This window comes from Oncorhynchus mykiss, chromosome 25 (assembly GCF_013265735.2).
Source record: "Oncorhynchus mykiss isolate Arlee chromosome 25, USDA_OmykA_1.1, whole genome shotgun sequence".
Lineage (NCBI taxonomy): Eukaryota > Metazoa > Chordata > Actinopteri > Salmoniformes > Salmonidae > Oncorhynchus > Oncorhynchus mykiss.
This window is the reverse complement of record NC_048589.1, coordinates 5,097,401-5,120,810: the sequence shown is the minus strand read 5'-3', so window position 1 is coordinate 5,120,810 and position 23,410 is coordinate 5,097,401. Positions and strand designations below refer to the sequence as shown.

Here is a 23,410-nt window from a genome sequence, read left to right as displayed (position 1 = left end):
TCTGGCTTGCCTTTGTGATGGGGCCAAGAGAAGAGAAATCTTAATGAATTCTAAGGCTTTTAGGGTTTTGAACTTTATGAACGAGCCCGCTTCATAATGGAAGCATTATTGAAGCGCAGCAGGCAAAAGCACTCTTACTGCAGACTACCAAGAAGTCTAAATGTAAACAAGGGGGGTGTTTGTTAATAGCTTAGTCGCTAATTGCTCGCACAAGCAATAAACAGGGTATGCACACTTAGACGGGTTGGTTTCTTATACCATTTGTTAATTAGCAACGTTGTTCTGTATGTTAGTAACAGAGTTGGAAATTGAATTGAGACAGTGACGGCAGTCCATTCTAATCTAATACTACTAGCTATTGATTTGAAAAAATTTTGATTGAGTTTTAATGACAGAATATTGTTAGCTGGGCAAACTGAATCAGGTCTTCAGGTCTCAGGCAAACATCACTCATTACAACTGTGGTTCTGAATGACCTCTGTTACAGTAACACAGCTTATTCAACCAATCAAAAAATGTGAAGATTGCTTGATTCGTTCATTAGGTGTGTTACTACTGGACTGAACAAAACCTTGCACACCATATAGGTCAATAAACAATAAACAGACATCTCATGGAAAATGTAGCACTTTGCGACTCACATTGTACATTCAGCTGAACCTGTGCCTGACGTGGCTTGACGTTGAGGCCATTGTATGGCGCCGTCTGGCAGCGGTAGGCACCCATCAGGTCGCGGGTGACGTTGGTCAGGCGGAGGCGCCCGTCGCGTGTTTCCACCGCCCACTCACCCGTGGGCATGGTCAGGTCCTTGTCGGCGCGCGACCAAAGCACGGGTGGGCGGGGCTTGCCATCAACCAGGCACACCAGCTCGGTGGTGCCTCCCTCCCTCACGCTCACCACCTGGCCCCCTTCTGGCACCGTTAAAATTGGGGGAGTAACTGTGAGGGGGGGCAGAAAGGGGGATGGGTGTAAGAGGGCGTGTGAAGGGAGTGGGATGGGAGAGAGGGGGGAGTGAGGAGGGAAATAAAGAGAAGAGTGGAAGAGAGAGGAAGAGGGAGGAGGGCAAGAAAATATTTTAGAAAGGGTTGCCCAAAGGAAAACCAGGGTTTATAGAAAGAAAGATAAAGAAAGATGAGGACAGCCGGACGAAGGGTGGAGGGGGAGAGTGAGTGAGGTTAAATGTTGACATTAGCAAGGCTATTTCTATTGGATATTAAAGTGGTTATATATACAGTTGAAGTCGGAAGATTACATACACTTAGGTTGGAGTCATTAAAACTCGTTTTTCAACCACTCCACACATTTCTTGTTAACAAACTATAGTTTTGGCAAGATGGTTAGGACATCTACTTTGTGCATGACACAAGTAATTTTTTAACAACCATTTACAGACAGATTAATTCACTGTATCACAATCCAGTGGGTCAGACGTTTACGTTACACTATTGACTGTGCCTTTTAACAGCTTGGAAAATTCCAGAAAATGTTGTCATGGCTTTAGAAGCTTCTGATAGGCTAATTGACATCATTTGAGTCAATTGGAGGTGTACCCGTGGATGTATTTCAAGGCCGACCTTCAAACTCAATGCCTCTTTGCTTGACATCATGGGAAAATCAAAAGATATCAGCCAAGACCTCAGAAAAAAATGTTTTAATTTATAAAGCCCTTTTTACTAAAAGTCATTGGTAAACTTTAGACATATGACGTACCACACCCAGTCTCAGGGATGGCTAACTCTGGAAATTGCTTTTGTCTCAACTGAGTTTTAGAAATCAGCTTTTAGTTTTCTTCAACATGTTCTTCAATTTGATGTTCTGGTGCCTCCTGGGTAATTCAGAAAGCTGATTGAGGACCTTATTACTGATGAATGTGTTCGTTTTTTTGACTGTGTTCTTCTTTCTGCTTGCATTTTGTATTTATATTTGATATGTGTATTTTCTGTCATTTATGTAATTCATCTGTAAAAGAGACCTTGATCTCAGTATGATTCCCTGATCAAACAAATTCAATTATCCCTACTGATAAGGTTGTAATTATCATAAATGGATTTGTTGTCATCTTTTGGTTGAAAAGGTGAAAGGTCAGTGGTGAAACGTCACTACTCGGCAACTCGGGTAACAACATCCTCTCTGTGTTTCCCACTTGTAAATCCGACTTGGATGGTAAAGTGAAATTTCCCACTTGGAACTAGGAGCGTCCAATAACTCTAATAGCACGTGAACATGGCAACAGAACAAAGGAACAGTTCCCTTACCGCTGTTCTGGGTGATGTTGACATCTACCCTCAGCTCGGGCACTGTGCTCCCGGGGAAGTTGGCCACGCAGCTGTAGGTGGCCTGGTCGTGGAACTTCATGTCCACGATCTCCAGACTGCTAGTACCAGGCGCCATGTCTGGGTCGCTGTGCAGCACAATCAGGCTGTCCGAGTTGTAGATGAGCACCGCATTCTGGTACCACGTGTAGTTCACCTAATAGTATAATAATATAGCAAGATGTTATTTAATTGTGTTAATATATTGCTACACACACACACACACACACACACACACACACACACACACACACACACATAGTACCAGTCAAAAGTTTGGAAACACCTACTCATTCAAGGGTTTTTCTTTATGTTTAAACATTTTTACATTGTGGAATAGTAGTGAAGAAGTCAACACTATGAAATTACACATATGGAATCATGAAGTAACCAAGAAAGTGTTAAGCAAATCCAAATATATTTATATTTGAGATTCTTCAAAGTAGCCACCCTTTACCTTGATGACATCTTTGCATACTCTTGGCATTCTCTAAAATAGTTTCATGAGTTAGTCACCTGGAATGCATTTCAATTAATGTGTTTGTGAGGACCAACGGCAGACAGGAGAAGCAGGTACAGGAAGTCAAACATTTATTCAGGAACGGACAAATAACACGACAGGAACAGCATCAGCACATGGGTAAACAAGGACATATGACAAACAATCCCGAAGCAGAAAACAGAGCTAGGAAACAGACAGATGTAGGGAAGGAAATTACACAAGTAATTGAGTCCACGTGAGTCCAATGAGCGTTGATGCACATGACGGGGAAAGGCAGGTGTGCGTACTGAAAGTCCATACTATAGCAAGAACATCTCAAATAAGCAAGGAGAAACGAGAGTCCATAATTACTTTAAGACATGAAGGTAATTTAATTCGGAAAATTTCAAGAACATTTAAAGTTTCTTCAAGTGCAGTAGCAAAAACCTTCAGGCACTATGATGAAACTGGCTCTCATGAGGACCGCCACAGGAATGGAAGACTCAGGTTTACCTCTGCTGCAGAAGATACATTCATTAGAGTTACCAGCCTCAGAAATGGCAGCCCAAATAAATGCTTCACAGAGTTCAAGGAACAGACACATCTCAACATCAACTGTCAAATTGCTGCAAGGAAACAACTACTAAAGGACACCAATAATAAAAAGAGACTTGCTTGGGCCAGGAAACACAAGCACTCTGCAGTGATATGCCATCCTATCTGGCTTGCACTTGGTGGACTATCATTTGTTTTTCAACAGGTCAATGACCCAACACACCTCCAGGCCGTGTAAGGGCTATTTGACCAAGAAGGTGAGTGATGAGGTGCTGCATCAGATGACCTGGTCTTCACAATCACCCAACCTAAACCCAATTGAGGATGAGTTGGACCGCAGAGTAAAGGAAAAGCAGCCAACAAGTGCTCAGCATATGTGGGAACTCCTTCAAGACTGTTGAAAAAGCATTCCAGGTGCAGTGGTTGAGAGAATGCTGAAGAGTGTGCAAAGCTGTCATCAAGGGAAAGGGTGGCTACTTTAAATAATCTAAAATCTAAAATATGTTTAACACTTTTTTTGTTACTACATGATTCCATATGTGTCATTTCACAGTGTTGATGTCTTCACTATTATTCTACAATGTAGGAAATAGTAAAATAAAGAAAAAACATTGAATGAGTAGGCTTGGCCAAACCTTTGACTGGTACTGTACTTTACTGAATTAATTAACTTGTTATAAGCATGTAACAACCTTTTATAATGTATTTTAACAAGGCATATGTCTCTTTAAATAAAATGTTCATCCCTCTCAATTCTCTCAACTTATTTAGTCAGCATCATTATGAGACCATTATAAAGAGGTCCCTATTATTATTATTATTATTATTATTATTATTCAGTTGACCTTGTCCTGGGGCTCCGCGTCCACATGGCATGAAAGCTTGAGGTCACGGCCCATCTGGATGCTCTCACTGTCCTTGTTGGAGTCGGGTGTGATCTGGAAGGTAAGGTTACCCATACCTGAAGTGAGAGATGGAGGGAAGGGGAATAGAAGGGGGTGAGGAGGGGGGGTGTAGGGAGGGAAGGAGTTGGTTGAAGGAGGAAGGAGAGAAGGGTGTGTAGAGGGGAAGAGGAGGAAAGGAAGGCAAGAGGAGGGAAAGAGGGGTAAGGAAGGAGAATGGGAGAGATGGGTAAGGAAGAATGGGGTGGGAGAAGGTGGAAAGTATAAGAGAAAGAAATAAGGAGGAAGGAGAGAGCATAAGAAAGAGAGAATGGGAAGAGGAAGAAAGAAGAGGAAAAGGTAGAAGTGATGAAGTAAGAATGAGGGAGGGAACAATCAAGGCACGTAGGTGTGATCAGGGAGGTAGGGAGGGAGGGAGAAGAGTAGGGATTTTAAAAAGAGAATAAACAATGAGAAAAGGAGAGAGATCCACCCTAACAACAATGGCTGTCCCATCGAAAATATCAAAATACACATAATGTACCTTCAGGTACTGTGCAGTACCTTTTAGTAAAATGTGCGGATAAAGAGTATAATGGTACATTTATGTAGCCAATATTTTGAATTAAAAAAAGGTACAGTCATCACACTCTCACTCTAAAAAAGGGTTCATGTGAAGGTACATTTCTGCCAAATAAATGGAACTAATGGCTTTGTCACTGAGGTGGTACCCTTAAAAGCCAAATGTGTACCATAATCATGCTCAATTACATGTAGATGTTTTAAATCGTTTTTTTTATATCTGTGTTTTTGTATAATGCTACACAAAGATGAATAACATACATTTCTCAACTATCCAATCAGTAAGTTGGATTTTTTGTGCACCCATAACTGAAATGGTTGTTCCAGTTTAAATGGCTTAGGCAGTCACCTCACAATGTTCCTGGTAGTCATTCTCAAAAATCATAACTATTGCTGGATTCCAATAGGAATTACAAGTGGTCTATGGTAGAGGTGTCACGCCCTGGTCTTAGTATTTTGTGTTTTCTTTATTATTTTGGTCAGGCCAGGGTGTGACATGGGTTATTTATGTGGTGTGTTTTGTCTAGGGTTTTTTTGTAGGTTATGGGATTGTGGTTAGTGGGGTTGTCTAAAAAAGTCTATGGTTGCCTGGAGTGGTTCTCAATCAGAGGCAGGTGTTTATCATTGTCTCTGATTGGGAACCATATTTAGGCAGCCATATTCTTTGAGTGTTTCGTGGGTGATTGTTCCTGTCTCTGTGTTTGTTTGCACCAGATAAGGCTGTTTAGGTTTTTCACGTTACGTTTATTGTTTTTGTATTGTTCGTTTTTCATCTTTGTTAAAGATGTTTACAAATAACCACGCTGCATTTTGGTCCTCCTCTCCTTCGACGGAGGAAAACCTTAACAAGAGGCATAGTTTTTTCGGCGATTTCACCAAATTGTTTCCGAAAAACAGTTCATTAACCAGAGCTTCATTATCTGTTAACAACGCATATTAAATACATCTGCTGGTCAGCAATAAATAGCAGTGTGTGATTGACAGAAGTATTTTTTCTCCATTTTCATTTAAACACTGTGGAGCCGCGGTAAAGTCATTGGCTTTAGTAAATTATAATCAGATAGAATACCAGGTTTGCATCTTACATCATGCTTCTCTTTTTTGCCTTCAAGTTGACTATTTAAAAGAAACTGAACATATGGCAATATTTAAGATCCTTAAGACAGAAGCTTATACCATACTAAATTTAAAAAATAGTTTGCATTCAACAGTATTCCACCTCATACCCTTACATCGCTGAATGTTGCATACCAGTCAGGTGATTATTTTTGTACAAAATCCTAACTATATTTGTAAATACACGTGCAGTAGAGGTCCGTGTTTGAAAGCAGCTGGAAATCAGAAAAGGCCACGGCGAAATAAGTGGGATCTTGCAACACGCTTCGGACTTCATTGATGACGTGCTTCTGATAAAGTGATACACACATCAGCACACTGCTTTGAAGTTAGCTGCTTTGATGTAACATCTCTAGTACCAGTGAGAGTGCAGGAGAGGAAAAATAAAAACATTGCAACTCCATGCTTTGCCAAGCATGCAAACTAGCTCGGCAAGTGGGTTGGTGATGACGGGAGACTTAACGTCACCGTCATATGGCTAGCCCTCCGCGCTCAAGTAGATGGAGACCATGTGTTGCACTTTATACATTAGCGAGGCGCTTACGAAGCACTCGTCTGCGTGCTATCTCGCCACCTGTGCTCGTGTGACTGCCATTAACATGGAAGGGGAAAACACACACACATACACATATGTGCAAGACAAAAACATACATCCCGGAACACACTTTGTCTGCTCCTTTTTTAAAATCTTCTTATGGAAGATCTGGTGAAATTGAAGAGCGCCAAATTCAAATTAAATTACTATAAGTATTTTACTTTCATAAAATCACAAGTGCAATACATCAAAATAAAGCTTATCTTGTTGTTAACCCAGCCAAGGTGTCAGATTTCAAAAAGGCTTTATGGCGAAAGCATACCATGTGATTATCTGAGAACAGCGCCCAGCGGACAAATCATTGCTGTCTTCAAATTGATATCGATATGAGTGATTAACAAAATAGTGTTGTGTTGACCTTTCTGCGTTGACTGCCCAATTGAAACAAAATGCAACAATCCAAAATGTAGCTGGCTTTCTTCTACACGTTGTCCTCTAACCAGTGATATACATATTATTCACAGAATCTGTGTGTTTTTTTTGAAAGGTTAGTTTGAGCTGGAAGTGCAATCCATCCTCTCTCAATCTATTGATTTCAACATGATGTAACAATGAGTGTTTGACAAATAAGTGTTGCGTTTCTTTTTCTGTTTTGGCGACCCTAAAATCAAAATGAATCACTCCAAAATGTAACTGGTTTTCTCAGCAGATTGTCCTCTAATGAGTGAAGTTAACAATATTTACGGCTTCCATGTGTTTTTTTAGTTGTGTTAGTTTCAACAGCGCATATAACCCCATTTCCCCCCTAATCAAAATGTGTGATTATTCAAAGTAGGCACCCTGTGCCTTGATGACAGCTTTGATCACTCTTGGCATTCTCTCAACCAGCTTCATGAGGAATGCTTTTCCATTTCGAGTTCCCACATTTGGTGAGCACTTGTTGGCTGCTTTTCCTTTACTCTGAGATCCAAATCATCCCGGACCATCTCAATTGGGTTGAGGTCGGAAGATTGTGGAGGCCAGGTCATCTGATGCAGCACTCCATCACTCGCCTTCTTGGTCAAATAGACATTACACAGCCTGAATGTGTGTTTTGGGTCACTGCCCTGTTGAAAAACAAATGATAGTCCCACTAAGCGTAAACCAGATGGGATGGCATATCGTTGCAGAATGCTGTGGTAGCCATGCTGGTTAAGTGTGTCTTGATATCTAAATAAATCACAGTGTCACCAGCAAAGCACCCCCACACCATCACACCTCCTCCTCCATGCTTCACGTTGGGAACCACACATACAGAGATCATAAGTTCACCTACTCTACCGGTTTAATGTCCATTGCTTGTGTTTCTTGGCCCAAGCAAGTCTCTTCTTCCTATTGGTGTCCTTTTGAAGTGATTCACGCAGTCTCCTCTGAACAGTTGATGTTGAGATGTGTCTGTTACTTGAACTCTGAAGCATTTATTTGGGCAGCAATTTCTGAGGCTGGTAACTCTAATGAAGTTATCCTCTGCAACAGAGGTAACTCTGGGTCTTCCCTTCCTGTTGCGGTCCTCATGAGAGCCAGTTTCGTCATAATGGTTTTTGCGACTGGACTCAAAGTTCTTGAAATTTTCCGTTTTGACCGACCTTCATGCCTTAAAGTAATGATGGACTGTCATTTCTCTTTGTTTACTTGAGCTGTTCTTGCATAATATGGACTTGGTCTTTTACCAAATAGGGCCATCTTCTATATACCACCCCAACCTTGTCACAACACAACTGATTGGCTCAAACACATTAAGAAGGAAAGAAATTCCACAAATTAACTTTTAACAAGGCACACCTGTTAAATCAAATGTATTCCAGGTGACCACCTCATGAAGCTGGTTGAGAGAATGCCAAGAGTGTGCAAAGCTGTCATCAAGACAAAGGGTGGCTTCTTTGAAGAATCTCAAATGTAATATAAAATCTGTTTGACACTTTTTTGGTTACTACATGATTCCATATGTGCTATTTCATAGTTTTGATGTCATCAATATTATTACTAGAAAATAGTAAAACTAAAGATAAACCCTGGAATGAGTAGGTGTGTCCAAACTTTTGACTGGTACTGTATGATTACTATTGTGACACATTAAAACTAGTTTTTCAAAACACTCCACAAATGTATTTTTAAAACTATAGTTTTGACAAGTCGGTTAGGAAGTTTACGTTACATTATTGACTGTGTCTTTTAACAACTTGGAAAATTCCAGAAAATGTTGTCATTGCCCCAGAAGCTTCTGATAGGCTAATTGACATAATTTGAGTATATTGGAGGTGTATCTGTGTATGTATTTCAAGGACGACCTTCAAACTCAGTGCCTCTTGCTTGACATCATGGGAAAATCAAAAGAAATCAGCCAAGACGTCAGAAAAAACATTGTAGGCCTCCACAAGTCTGGTTCATCGTTGGGAGCAATTTCCAAACATCTGAAGGTACCACGTTCATCTGTACAAACAATAGTAAGCAAGTATGAACACCATGGGACCACGCAGCCGTCATTCCGCTCAGGAAGGAGACGCATTCTGTCTCCGAGAGATGAACACACTTTGACAACAGCAAGGAAGAAGCCACTGCTCCAAAACCGCCATAAAAACGGTTTGCAACTGCACATGGGGCAAAGATCAGGTCTTCTGGTGTGATGAAACAAAAATAGAACTGTTTGACCATAATGACCATCGTTATGTTTGGAGGAAAAAGGGGGACGCTTGCAAGCCGAAGAACACCATCCCAACCATCTAGGCATTTATATATAAACTCCAGTCATACTTTATCAAAAGCCTTTTCAAAATCAGCTATGAAAACCAGGCCTGGTGCACCCGATATTTCATAGTATGCTATTGTTTCCAGTACTTGTCTTATATTATCTCCAATGTATCATCCATGTAAAAAACCTGTCTGATTAGGATAAATAATATCTGAAAATACTTTTTAAATTCTATGCGCCAAGCATTTTGCTAGGATCTTTGCATCACAACACTGAAGTGTATGAGGTCTCCAATTTTTAAATGGACTGGATCTTTATATATACACCACTTGGGTCCTGTTACAGTAATAATGATATCAGACCTTCTTGTTGTGTGTCTGATAATCTACCATTCATATAGGAGTGGTTAAAACATGCTAATAATGGTCCTTTGAGTATATCAAAAAAAGTTTTGTATACTTCCACTGGTATGCCATCCAGCCCTGGAGTTTTCCCATCCTTAAAGGCCCCAATTGCATCAAGCAGTTCCTCCTGTGTAATTTGGCCTTCACATGAGTCTTTCTGTACAGATGTTGATTTTACAATATTATTAGGAAAAAAATCCATACAATTAGTTTCAGTTAGTGGAGATGGAGGAGCCTGAAACGAAAACAAAGTACTTTACTTCTTCTTTCAAAATAAAATTTGATGAATTATGCGTGACATTGTTTTTGGTAGCATTTCTATATTGAAGATTGAAAAAGAATTTGGTTAATTTTCCCCCATATTCCATCCAGTTCGCTACATTTTTATAGTCTATTACATTGGATCATTCTTGAATAAGTTCCTCCATTTCTTTTTGTTTTTCCTCTAACTTATTCTGTGCCTCTATAGTACCGTTTAAATTGCTATCTAACTGTACTGTCAGTCCTTCAATTTCCTTTGTTAATATGGACTCTTTTGATCTAAATTGCTATTGTTTTATTGATGAGTACTGAATTGCATGGCCTCTAAAGGCACACTTAAAAGTGTCCCATACAATAAGGGGATCTGCTGTACCTATGTTATGTCTGAAAAAGTATCTTATAAATTATTCTGTCCTAGATCTAAACAATTTATCATCTAGTAGGCTTTGATAAAATGTCCAATATCCTCGCCCACGTGGAAATTCTGTAAGAGTAATATATATGCCAGTTATGTGATGATCCGACCGCATTCTGTCCCCTATCAACACTTTTTAAACTTTTGGTGCCAGAGAAAATGGCATAAGAAAGTAGTCAAGACGACTAGCTTGATTAAGCCTCCGCCATGTATATCTCACTAGGTCAGGGTATTTAAGTCTCGATATATCCACTAATTCCAATATATCCATGACATTCATGATTTCCTTAAGTGCCTGAAGGTGATAGTTTGTGGTGTGATTTCCTTTCCGGTCCATAGAGGTATTTAAGACTGTATTAAAATCTCCCACCATAATAATAGAGCCTAGTGTTGTTTGTCGAGTTGATAAATTCTTATATACAGCGGAGCAAAAAAGTATTTAGTCAGCCACAAATTGTGCAAGTTCTCCCACCTATAAAGATGAGCGAGGCCTGTAATTTTCATCATAGGTACACTTCAACTATGACAGACAAAAGGAGAAAAAAAATCAGAAAATCACATTGTAGGATTTTTAATGAATGTATTTGCAAATTATGGTGGAAAATAAGTATTTGGTCAATAACAAAAGTTTGTCTCAATACTTTGTTATATACCCTTTGTTGGCAATGACAGAGGTCAAACGTTTTCTGTAATTCTTCACAAGGTTTTCACACACTGTTGCTGGTATTTTGGCCCATTCCTCCATGCAGATCTCCTCTAGAGCAGTGATATTTTGGGGCTGTTGCTGGGCAACACGGACTTTCAACTCCCTCCAAAGATGTTCTATGGGGTTGAGATCTGGAGACTGGCTAGGTCATTCCAGGACCTTGAAATGCTTCTTACGAAGCCTGTCCTTTGCCCGGGCGGTGTGTTTGGGATCATTGTCATGCTGAAAGATCCAGCCACGTTTCAGCTTCAATGCCCTTGCTGATGGTAGGCTTTGTTACTTTGGTCCCCCCTAGGTCATTCACTAGGTGTGTGGTTCTGGGATTTTTGCTCACCGTTCTTGTAATCATTTTGACCCCACGGGGTGAGATCTTGTTTAAATGTGTGTGTGTGCATGTGAGAGTTAGATTATATGGAGTTGATTACTGAGTAGCTTGGGTTATCAGGTTGACCCCCAGTCTTTTCTTGAAGCTTTTGAGGGATGATGTTTTGTCAATGTGAAGATAAGAATTCCAGAGTATGGTACCTCTATATCTTATAGAGATTTGACCATGTGAGGTGCAGCATTGGGGAGGGTGAAGGATATCACAGTGTCTTGTGTTATATACTGTAGATGCACTTCAAAATTAACTTGGATGAATCCATTGAAGGGTTTAGGTAACCTGGGAGGTATGAGTATTTGTAGATTCAATCATTAGTGTTTCTTAAACAAAGGTGCAGATGGAGCAAGGTAATTAGAGAAGGTGTCTAGCCTTGGATGATGAGTAATTTGTATAGGTAGGATGCATATGTACTGGCCCAGACAATATTATAGTAAATGAGATATGGGTAAATTAAGCTATAGCATAGCGTTAGAACGCAAGCCTGATGAACCAAAGCACTAATCTTTGTGATAATACCAACAGATATCATCACTTTGCTGCAGACAGCGCATACAACCTGATTTACCCCCTAATCAGTATGAGTGATGAATTGCCATTTGTCAAAACAACAGGGTTTTTGGTGCATACAGTTTATAAGGTGCTCGTAATTTTTTAAATAAATAAATATATATATATATATATATTACACTAGAAGGTCAGCATCCCGGAGTCGCCTCTTCACTGTTGATTTTGAGACTGGTGTTTTGCGGGTACTATTTAATGAAGCTGCCAGTTGAGGACTTGTCAGGCATCTGTTTCTCAAACTAGACACTAACGTACTTGTCCTCTTGCTCAGTTGTGCACCGGGGCCTCCCACTCTTTCTATTCTGGTTAGAGACAGTTTGCACTGTTCTGTGAAGGGAGTAGTACACAGCATTGTACGAGATCATCAGTTTCTTGGCAATTTCTCGCATGGAATAGCCTTGATTTCTCAGAACAAGGATAGACTGACGAGTTTCAGAAGAAAGACATTTTGAGCCTGTTATCGAACCCATAAATGCTAATGCTCCAGATACTCAACTAGTCTAAAGAAGGTCAGTTTTATTGCTTCTTGATCAGAACAGTTTTCAGCTGTGCTAACAAGTGTTTTCTAATGATCAATTAGCCTTTTAAAATGATAATCTTGGATTAGCTAACACAACGTGCCATTGGAACACAGGAGTGATGGTTGCTGATAATGGGCCTCTGTACGCCTATGTAGATTTTCCATTAAAAAAAATCTGCCGTTTCCAGCTACAATAGTCATTTACAACATTACCAATGTCTACACTGTATTTCTGATCAATGGTCTTTCCAGTACAATGTTTCATCAGGGCTCCTGAGTGGTGCAGCGGTCTAAGGCACTGCATCACAGTGCTAGAAGTGTCACTATAGACCCTGGTTTGATTCCAGGATGTATCACAAAAGGCCGTGATTGGTAGTCCAATAGGGTGGTGCACAATTGGCCCAGCGTCATCCGGGTTAGGGTTTGGCCAGGGTAGGCTGTCATTGTCAATTGACTTGCCTAGTAAAAAAAAGATTATGTAAAAAAAAATCTATTAGGAGTCTAGTGGATGTGATTTTTTTAAACAATATTTCTTATTCTTGGATTTTTTTAAAACATTTAAATATGTTTGTTTTTATCTGGAACCATTCAGAAAATATGGGCATGCCTGAGTTGGCTTCATTAATTAGTGAATCAAAAATCTAATTGGTATCATTAGCAAAGAGAATGGGAAGTACGGTAGAAGACAGCAGCAAGGTCTTAGATATAGATTAACCTCTCTAGGGTAGGGGGCAGCATTCGGAATTTTGGATGAAAAACATGCCCAAATTCAGCTACTCGGGCCCAGAAGATATGATATGCATATGGTAGATGTGGATAGATAACCTTCTAGAGTTTCCGAAACTGTTGAAATAGTGTCTGTGAGTATAACAGAACTGATTTAGCAGGTGAAAACCTGAGAAGAATCCAGTCAGGAAGTAGTTTTTTGGGGGGTTTTGTAGTTTTCTATTCAATGCCATTACAGTATCTATTGACTTAGGACTCCATTTGCAGTTCCTATGCCTTCCACTAGATGTAAACAGTCTTTAGAAATCATTTCAGGCTTGTATTCTTATAAATGAGGGAGTAAGACCAGTCTGAACGAGTGGACCCTAACGTGTCGCAGAGCTTTTTCAGGTGCATGTGCATTTCTTGTTTACCTTTTATATTGACAACGTTGTTGTCCGGTTGAAATCTTAAAGATAATTTCGGCTAAAAAACAACCTGAGGCTTGAATATAAACATCTTTTGACATGTTTCTATGAACTTTACGGATACAATTTAGATTTTTTTGTCTGATTGTTTTGACTGAGTTTGAGCCTGTGGATTACTGAAGAAAGGTTTTTGGATATAAAGAGACTTCATCGAACAAAAGGAACATTTATTGAGTAAATGAATGTCTTCTGATTGCAACAAAATAGGAAAAATGCCAAAATGGATGAATACTTTTGCAAGGCACTGTACCCAACACTGCCGTTCTGTCCTGCGGATGCATATAAAAAAACAACTAGAATATTATCCATGTCCTTGTTCAGCCAATTTTCAGAGAAACATAGGGTATTCCAGTTCTTCAGGTCCCGTTGATAGGATAGTCTCGAACGAAGCTTATCCAGTTTGTTCTCCAGTGAATGTACATTCGCCAATAGAACAGATGGTAGAGGTGTTGTATTTCATCGCCGCCGTAGTTTCATCAGGGTACCCGCACGTCGGCCTCTATATTGCCGTCTTTCTCTTCCGAGTGTCAGGGATTGGGGCCTGGTCCGGGGTGAGCAGTATGTCCTGCGCCGCCAGTTCATTGAAAAATAAATCTTCATCCAAATTGAGGTTAGTGATAGCTGTTTTAATGTCCAGAAGCTATTTTCGGTCATATGAAACAATAGAAGAAACAAGTTAAGATCAGCTCAAAAATAACACAAAATAGCAGAATTGGTCAAGAGCCCGAGAATCGTAGGAATTTATGGTAAGTTGAAATACATGTGCAGATATCAGAGGAGAGTTGGGGGAATGTATGGAAAACACTATACAAAGCCACTACATAACCAGACAAGGGCATTCCAATTCAAAGTACAAAATCATTTTCTCATGAGTCCTGATAAAATGTATAAAATGAACAAAGAAATATCTGCTATGTGTTGGACGAAGTGTGGATCAATAGGTACTTTAGGCAAAATCCAGTAATTTGGTTTAGAAATTCTGATATATCATTGATATTCACCCAGACACATTTAATCTCCTTCTAGGTATTGTTCCTGTGCATACATTCCACTCCTATCCACTTAAACTGATACATATTTCTTTGCTTTGGCTAAAAGATCATCTTAAAAAATGCTGGAAAAATGAACATGCATCCTCAAAAGATTGACAAAAGTTCAATCAGTAAGGCTGGTCTGATTTGAATCTCTTTTAGTCGTCATTTGGACTAATCTTCCAAGAGTCATTAAACATTAAAATACAATTTATAATACGTTCACATTATCACATATGTTACAAACAGACACAATACACTGACATATTGAACAGATAAATAGTGGTCTGAATGGATCGTCACTTTTCATTCATCAAGTGAAGTCGTACAATTCAAATCAAATCAATTTTAAATTGTATTTGTCAGGTGCCAATTACCAACCTTACAGTGAAATGCTTACTTACAAGCCCTTAACCAACAATGCAGTTTTAAAAAATACAACAAGAGTAGGAGATAAGAATAACAACTAATTAAATAGCTGCAGTAAATAATAATAGCGGGGCTATATACAGTCGTGGCCAAAAGTTTTGAGAATGACACAAAAATACATTTTCACAATGTCTGCTGCCTTTGCATATACTCCAGAATGTTATGAAGAGTGATCAGATGAATTGCAATTAATTGCAAAGTCCCTCTTTGCCATGCAAATGAACTGAATCCCCAAAAAACATTTCTTCTGCATTTCAGCCCTGCCACAAAATGATCAGCTGACATCATGTCAGTGATTCTCTTGTTAACACAGGTGTGAGTGTTGACGAGGACAAGGCTGAAGATCACTCTGTCATGCTGATTGAGTTCGAATAACAGACTGGAAGTTAAAAAGGAGGGTGGTGCTTGGAAACATTTTTCTTCCTCTGTCAATCGTGGGTACCTGCAAGGAAACACGTGCCGTTATCATTGCTTTACACAAAAAGGGCTTCACAGGCAAGGATTTTGCTGCCAGTATGATTTATCGGATCATCAAGATCTTCAAGGAGAGCGGTTCAGTTGTTGCAAAGAAGGCTTCAGGGCGCCCAAGAAAGTCCAGCAGGCGCCAGGACTGTCTCCTAAAGTTGATTCAGCTGCGGGATTGCAAAGTCCCTCTTTGCCATGCAAATTAACTGAATCCCCCCAAAAAAATATTGACTGCATTTCAGCCCTCCACAAAAGGACCAGCTAACATCATGTCAGTGATTCTCTCGTTAACACAGGTGTGAGTGTTGACGCGGACAAAGCTGGAGATCACTCTGTCATGTTGATTGAGTTTGAATAACAGACTGGAAGCTTCAAAAGGAGGGTGGTGCTTGGAATCATAAATCAACCATTTATCGGATCATCAAAAACTTCAAGAAGAGCGTTTCAATTGTTGTGAAGAAAAGTCCAGCAAGAGCCAGGATCGTCTCCTAAAGTTGTTTCAGCTGCGGGATCGGGGCACCACCAGTACAAAGCTTGCTCAGGAATGGCACCAGGCAGGTGTGAGTGCATCTGCATGCACAGTGAGGCAAAGACTTTTGGAGGATGGCCCGGTGACAAGAAGGGCAGCAAAGAAGCCACTTCTCTCCAGGAAAAACATCAGGGACAGACTGATATTCTGGGATTGGACTGCTGAGGACTGGGATAAAGTCATTTTCTCTGATGAATCCCCTGTCCGATTGTTTGGGGAATCTGGAAAAAAGCTTGTCAAGAGAAGACAAGGTGAGCGCTACCATCAAGTCCTGTGTCATGCCAACAGTAAAGCATCCTGAGACCATTCATATTTGGGGTTGCTTCTCAGCCAAGGGGGTGGGCTCACACACAATTTTGCCTAAGAACACAGCCATGAATAAAGAATGGTACCAACACATCCTCCGAGAGCAACTTCTCCCAACCATCCAGGAACAGTTTGGTGACGAACAATGCCTTTTCCAGCATGATGGAGCACCTTGCCATAAGACAAAGTGATAACTAAGTGGCTCGGGGAACAAAACATCAATATTTTGGGTCCATGGCCAGGACACTCCCCAGACCTTCATCCCATTGAGAACTTGTGGTTAATCCTCAAGAGGCGGGTGGACAAACAAAAACCCACATATTCTGACAAACTCCAAGCATTTATTATGCAAGAATGGGCTGCCATCAGTCAGGATGTGGCCCAGAAGTTAATTGACAGCATGCCAGTGTGGATTGCAGAGGTCTTGAAAAAGAAGGGTCAACACTGCAAATATTGACTCTTTGCATCAACCTCATGTATTTGTCAATAAAATCCTTTGACACTTATGAAATGCTTGTAATTACACTTCAGTGTTCCATACTAACATCTGACAAAAATATCTAAAGACACTGAAGAAGCAAACTTTGTGGAAATTAATATTTGTGTAATTCTCAAAACTTTTGGCCACAACTGTACAGGGGGTACTGGTACAGAGTCAATGTCAATGTGCGGAGGCACCGGTGTCGAGGTAATTGAGCTAATATGTACATGTAGGTAGAGGTTCACATCGCTTCCTATCTCACTCATCAGCATAGCAGGTAGTGGTTATAATGATACCTCATCAGCATAGCAGATATTTATAGGGTAGTGTCATAATGGTACCTCATCAGCTTAGTGTCACCTCTCTCCTACTATAAGCAAACGTGTGGAATGTCATTCACCTATTAAATTTGGCCTATGAGCGTGGCACACTAAGGCAATTCCACCATCATTAATTATTAACCTATGCAATAATCACTTTCCTTTCTTTCAACCAATGGGCATGAAGCTAGTGGAGTATTTATGTTAACTCAAACCTTGTGTCTCCCACTTACTGTTTTGCAACAGGTCTTCCACGACCTTCCACCTCCCCACCACCAACTGAAAGTCCGTCATCAGATTCCCATTTTCCCAGTACAGTTAAGTGTGTACTAGATTGAAATGTGGTTAGGTCTATGTGGGGAACTTGCTGACATGGAGAGAATTACATCAATCTTGCAACAAAGACAGCATAGGTAAGAAGATGTCTGGTCAGAGTTCCTGACATTGTACTGGTTTCATTTTGTAATTTCTGGATTTTAGTTTTTTCTGATGTGGCTTTATCCATATTGTATTCTTATTCAGACTCTTTGCTCTGTACAGAAAACATTTACTCAACATATGAATCTCATTATGCACTTGTGAAAAGACTGAAGTGTTAATTTGTATGTATTGTACATGCTCTTTATGTGCTCTTGAATAAAAAATAAAACATCTGGACTCTTCACTGGCCACTCTTTTATGTGTGTTTGAGGTTGTTGTCATGCTGGAAGACTCACACAGTTTTTGGACTCTAGGTTGAACATTGTGTTTTGGAGTGGAATCTTTTGATTTCATGATGTCTTGCACATATTCAAGGCCCGTTGTAGTACCAGAAGCAGCAAAGCAATCCCACAGCATGTTCTAACCTCCACTCTAATTGATTGTAGGGATGGGGTTCTTTTCTTTGAACACTTAATTTGGTCATTGGTAAACATAGGAAGATACCACTGCTGAAGGAGACACAAGAAAGCCTGATTGACCTTCTCAAAACCCCACCTAAACAAGCTTAAATCCTGGGGCAACTGTTCTATGGACCTGGCAAGATAGTCACAAAACAAAATATCCACCACCTTATTTTTGTGGGGTTATTTTTCTGCTCATGCATTCTTATTTCGATGCCAAACCCTCCACTGGTGTTTTACCCAAAGAGCTCTATTTTCATGTCATCCAACAAATGTAAAGTTTGCTTAAAGCATTGGCACTTAGATTGGAACCGGTGCCATAGTCAGATTACATGAAAATAGAGCTCTTGGTGTTGAAATAGTGATGCATGAGAAAAAAATAACCTCAAAGATGGTGGATCTTTGATGTTATGGGCCTGTTTTGCTTCCACTGGTCCTGGGGCACTTAAGGTCAATGGCACACTGAACTTTATCCATTACAAGGACATTTTAGCCAAAAACTTCGCAAGTGGATCTTTCAGCAAGACAATAACCCCAATCACACACAAAATCCACAAAGAAATGGTTAATTGACCACAAAATCTAAATGTTGCAATGGCCATATAAGTTTTTTGAACCCCATTGAAAACCTCTGCTTTAAATTGAAGACGGCAGTCGAAGGATATCAAGGATCTGCCAATATTCTGTATAGAGGAAGGAAGGGTTTTTAGAAAAGGCTCCGTGCCATTATCCTCGCAAGGTGAGGTATTGAATGGTATTGAAAACAGAGGTGCCAATCATTTTGACCCCTATCTTTTTGAGAAAAATATTACTTGTTAACAAAATCTCTTTCTCTGAGCAATTGTATTGGTATAAAATAATATAATTTCCCCATCATTTTAGCATACAATATACTGTAGCTCAGTTTTTGTGTTGTCTTTTTTGCTAAACTTTATCAAGGGTGCCAATAATTTCAGATCCTACTGTATATCACTGCAAACAGTCGAACATACACTCACTACTGTGTATCAGTGCAAATTCAAACCCTCTAGACATGCCCAAACAGTCAAACATAAACACACACTGACTTCGGACGAGGAGGTTGACGTTCCTCTTGGCTGGGTTCCCCACATTGTTGACTGCAGTGCAGTTGTAGAAGCCTGAGTCGGCGGGCGTCACCGAGCGCAACTCCAGAGTCCCGTCTCTTACCAACGAGTTTCTCGGCAACGGGTTGAGGTAGCGCGACCAGGTGACGGTGGGTTTAGGCAATCCGGCGGTCACCTCGCATGACAGGGTCACGTCCTTCCCGGGGTCTACCACCAAGGATTCGTTGACAGAAAGCCGTAGAGCAGGGGGAGCTGAGGGAAGAGGAGGGGGAGAAGAGTGGCGAAGGTGTGAGTTTGTCATTGTTTAAATATGTATTCATGGAATTTTCTACATTGTTGTTAGACAGAGAGCAGGGGGAACTCAGGAAGAGTGGGAGTGGAGACAGTGATGGCTCACAGATTCATGTACGCATTCCATACGCATCCACACACACACACACACACACACACACACGCACACACACACACACACACACACACACACACACACACACACACACACACACTGTAAACCCAGAGCTGTGTAGACGTTAAATGTAGCTTATATCTTTAGCTCTGTGTCGGTCTTCAACCACATTCATTAAAGACTGGATTACAAGCATCCCTCTCTTGGAGTCCCCAAACAACTAGACACGGACAAAGTGCACCAAACAAGCAATCTAAAGCAGATTCAAAATACTCTTCACTAATAAGATATGAGCTAAATCAATATAATTTTCTAAGAGTAAGATTATGGCAGTGCACTCACTGTGTCATTTGATAACTAAATAGCAACATGTGGTATTTGAAAGGGTTAAAAAGATACAGTTGACCTGTTGGATACATCTGTGTTGATTTGTAAAGCAAGCTCTATTAAATGTTCCCTTTACCTCTCATTTCTGTTGATCCAGAGACAGATGGAAAGAATGTGGGCATCACACTCACTCCCTTAAACAGACATTATTCATTTTGAAAGGATATATGTCCATTTGGTCTTGTTACCTATACACCCCATACAGCATTAGTCGGAAATACTTTACATTAAGTTTCTCATAACTTTGCAGTAAAACTAGTAATAACATTATATTTACATTTGTTACATAGTACTTGAATAGCTGCATCTATTGCAAATTAATTCCATGGCAGGAATTGTGACCGCCGTCAAGTCATAAGCCACCAAAACAATTAAAAAGTCAAGTTTTTCTAATTTCATAACTGTCCTTTATGGAACAACTGTTGAATGACCTTAAATACAGTATGCAGAGACCATAGAGAGGGCAAAAAACATCAGAACGCTTGTCAGAGATCGATAGCAGCTCAGCACATTGGAAATGCAGAAGGCAAGGCCGGGAAGAGTGAAACAAAACACTCAAGAGCAGACAAAGGAGGAAAAAAAGACAGGGTCGCGTCTGGGAGGAGAAAAAAGGGCAACTGCAAAGGGACATTAATCGTCGAAGATGCAGTTCAACATGGAATTGTGTGCCTTGACTGTGCCCCGGCCCCCTGTGCTGTTGGAGAGCAGATGCTGGAAGAGTGTGGGACTGCTGTACCAATTGTCCACATAAAAAGTGTGGCCCATCCCGAGATGAGGAGCTGTGATATTTACAAAAACTTAGAAACACTTGGGTGCCAGTTAGGTAATGCAAAATTCATAGGCAACTAACTGCTATTAAGTTACTGTGAAATGTGATGAAAGGTGCTCAACCTTTGCAACATAACAGAACACACTTAATTTGGATAGTCCGGATAGTTAGATAGATAGATAGATAGATGCTCTACAGATGGACATATTGTCAACAAACTATCTGTTGATAAGCAACTGATTGCTAAAGTTACAGTTAGAATAAGGTTTAGGGCTGGTAAATGTTACTGATAGTCTGTAGAGCATCTAAAGATGGATTATCCAAATAAAGTGTTACCCATAACCATAACAACTTAAACTGGTACACTTCCAAGACCATTGGCACAAATACAAAAAAATCAGTAACTTGTTGTTTACCGTGCTTTCACTGCAACCAGTAGCCTGTAGTGTACAGTAAAACGTTTTAAACCATCACAGCTGTAAAGAACCCTTTCACTGCAACCAGTAGCCTGTAGTGTACGGTAAAACTTTTTAAACCATCACAGCTGTAAAGAACCCTTTCACTGCAACCAGTAGCCTGTAGTGTACGGTAAAACTTTTTAAACCATCACAGCTGTAAAGAACCCTTTCACTGCAACCAGTAGCCTGTAGTTTAAGGTAAAACTTTTTAAACCATCACAGCAGTAAAGAACCCTCAATGATATGCAACAACAAAAAAATTGTTAGACGTATCACCCTCACCCCTGACAAATAACTGCTTAATAACCTTGATTTTGTGTGGTTGTACAACCATTCTGTTCTTTCGCTCTTTACCATCAATCCAAGATGGCATAGCAGTCAGACGTCCTTTGTCCTCGTCTTGTCGTGTCCAGTGTGTATATATATATATTTACATCTTTCTTCGCATATTTTTTATATATTTCCTTTTTCAAAAACTCAACTTCAAAACACTTTCCTGCAACCCGCCTCACCAATTTTAAAAAAAAAGTATTATTTACCTCAAATCTGAAATCCACAATAGAAGCTAGCCTGAAGCTAACCAGAAGCTAACCAGAAACTAGCCAGAAGCTAGCCAAAAGCTAGCCAGGAGCTAACCAGGAGCTAACCAGGAGCTAGCCAGAAGCTAGCCAGAAGCTAGCCAGAAGCTAGCCAGTTTACTGGCTAACGTTAGTATTTAGCTAACCACGGTTGATGGTCATCAGCTGTCATTTAGCTTGAAAAGCTATCGCCAGTTTTGTACAATGCGACCCAGACCAGAATATACCGGACCTATTTTTCTCTCCATATCCCCGGATTTCAACCGAAAGCTCTGAACATTTACACCTGGATCTCGCAGCTAGCTAGCTGCTATCCGTGTGACTATTGGCTTACATCGGTCCCGGAGCAAACTTCAATTATTCCGGAGCTAGCCAGCTGACGAGTTCCATCAACCACTCCTGGGCTACAATCACCTATCCGGACACGTTTTACTGCCGATGCGGAGCCCCACCGGGCCTTCACAACTGTACTAACGACGTTATCTGCACGAGGGAGTTATCCGACTGGCTCCTCCGTCGCGACGTTACCTGAACGGCCATCTGCGGCCCGCTAATCATTAGCTGCCTGCTATCTGAATAGGTCTCTCGGACAATTTTTCTTGGGTCACTATAGCTATATCTATTTTGCCAATTGGATTGATCCCCTCTACCACGGAACCCCACTAATCTACTAACGGAAACGCACGAAGTGGCTAAAAACTAGCCCGGCTAGCTGTCTGAATCGCCGTTACCCCAACCAACCTCACTACTAACTGAACCCTTATGATCACTCGACTAAGCATGCCTCTCCTTAATGTCAATATGCCTTGTCCATTGCAGATCTGGTTAGTGTTTATTGGATTATTTCACTGTAGAGCCTCTAGCCCTGCTCATTATACCTTATCCAACCTTTCAGTGCCACCACCCACACATGCGATGACATCACCAGGTTTCAATGATGTTTCTAGAGACAATATGTCTCTCATCATCACTCAATACCTAGGTTTACCTCCACTGTATTCACATCCTACCATACCTTTGTCTGTACATTATCGTACTTAAGCTATTTTATCGTCCCCAGAAACCTCCTTTTACTCTCTGTTCTGGACATTCTAAACAACCAATTCTCATAGCTTTTAGCCGTACCCTTATCCTACTCCTCCTCTGTTCCTCTGGTGATATAGAGGTGAATCCAGGCCCTGCAGTGCCGAGTTCCACTCCTATTCCCGAGGCGCTCTCTTTTGATGACTTCTGTAGCCGTAATAGCCTTGGTTTCATGCATGTTAACATTAGAAGCTTCCTCCCTAAGCTTGTTTTAGTCACTGCTTTAGCACACTCTGTCATCCCGGATGTTCTAGCAGTGTCTGAATCCTGGTTTAGGAAGACCACCAAAAATTCAGAACTACAACATTTTCAGACAAGATAGAACGGCCAAAGGGGGCGGTGTTGCGATCTACTGCAGAGATAGCCTGCAGAGTTCTGTCCTACTATCCAGGTCTGTACCCAAACAATTTGAACGTCTACTTTTAAAAATCCACCTCTCTAAAAACAATTCTCTCACTGTTGCCACCTGCTATAGACCACCCTCTGCCCCCCGCTGTGCTCTGGACAACATATGTGAACTGATTGCCCCCCATCTGTCTTCAGAGCTCGTGCAGCTAGGCGACCGAA

The 23,410-nt window shown here is 40.6% G+C and overlaps 1 protein-coding gene across 1 annotated transcript in view; it reads right to left on the bottom strand.

The window, feature by feature from the left end:
• Positions 1-23,410, bottom strand: part of LOC110505249 (MAM domain-containing glycosylphosphatidylinositol anchor protein 1-like) — a 297,185-nt gene that overhangs the window by 67,250 nt on the left and 206,525 nt on the right. Inside the window, exons 6-9 of the mRNA XM_036962249.1 lie at positions 19,145-19,414; positions 4,194-4,309; positions 2,256-2,469; positions 642-938 (exon numbers count right to left, since the gene is read on the bottom strand). Coding sequence (XP_036818144.1) covers positions 642-938; positions 2,256-2,469; positions 4,194-4,309; positions 19,145-19,414 — 897 coding nt within the window. The remainder of the gene's footprint in view (positions 1-641; positions 939-2,255; positions 2,470-4,193; positions 4,310-19,144; positions 19,415-23,410) is intronic.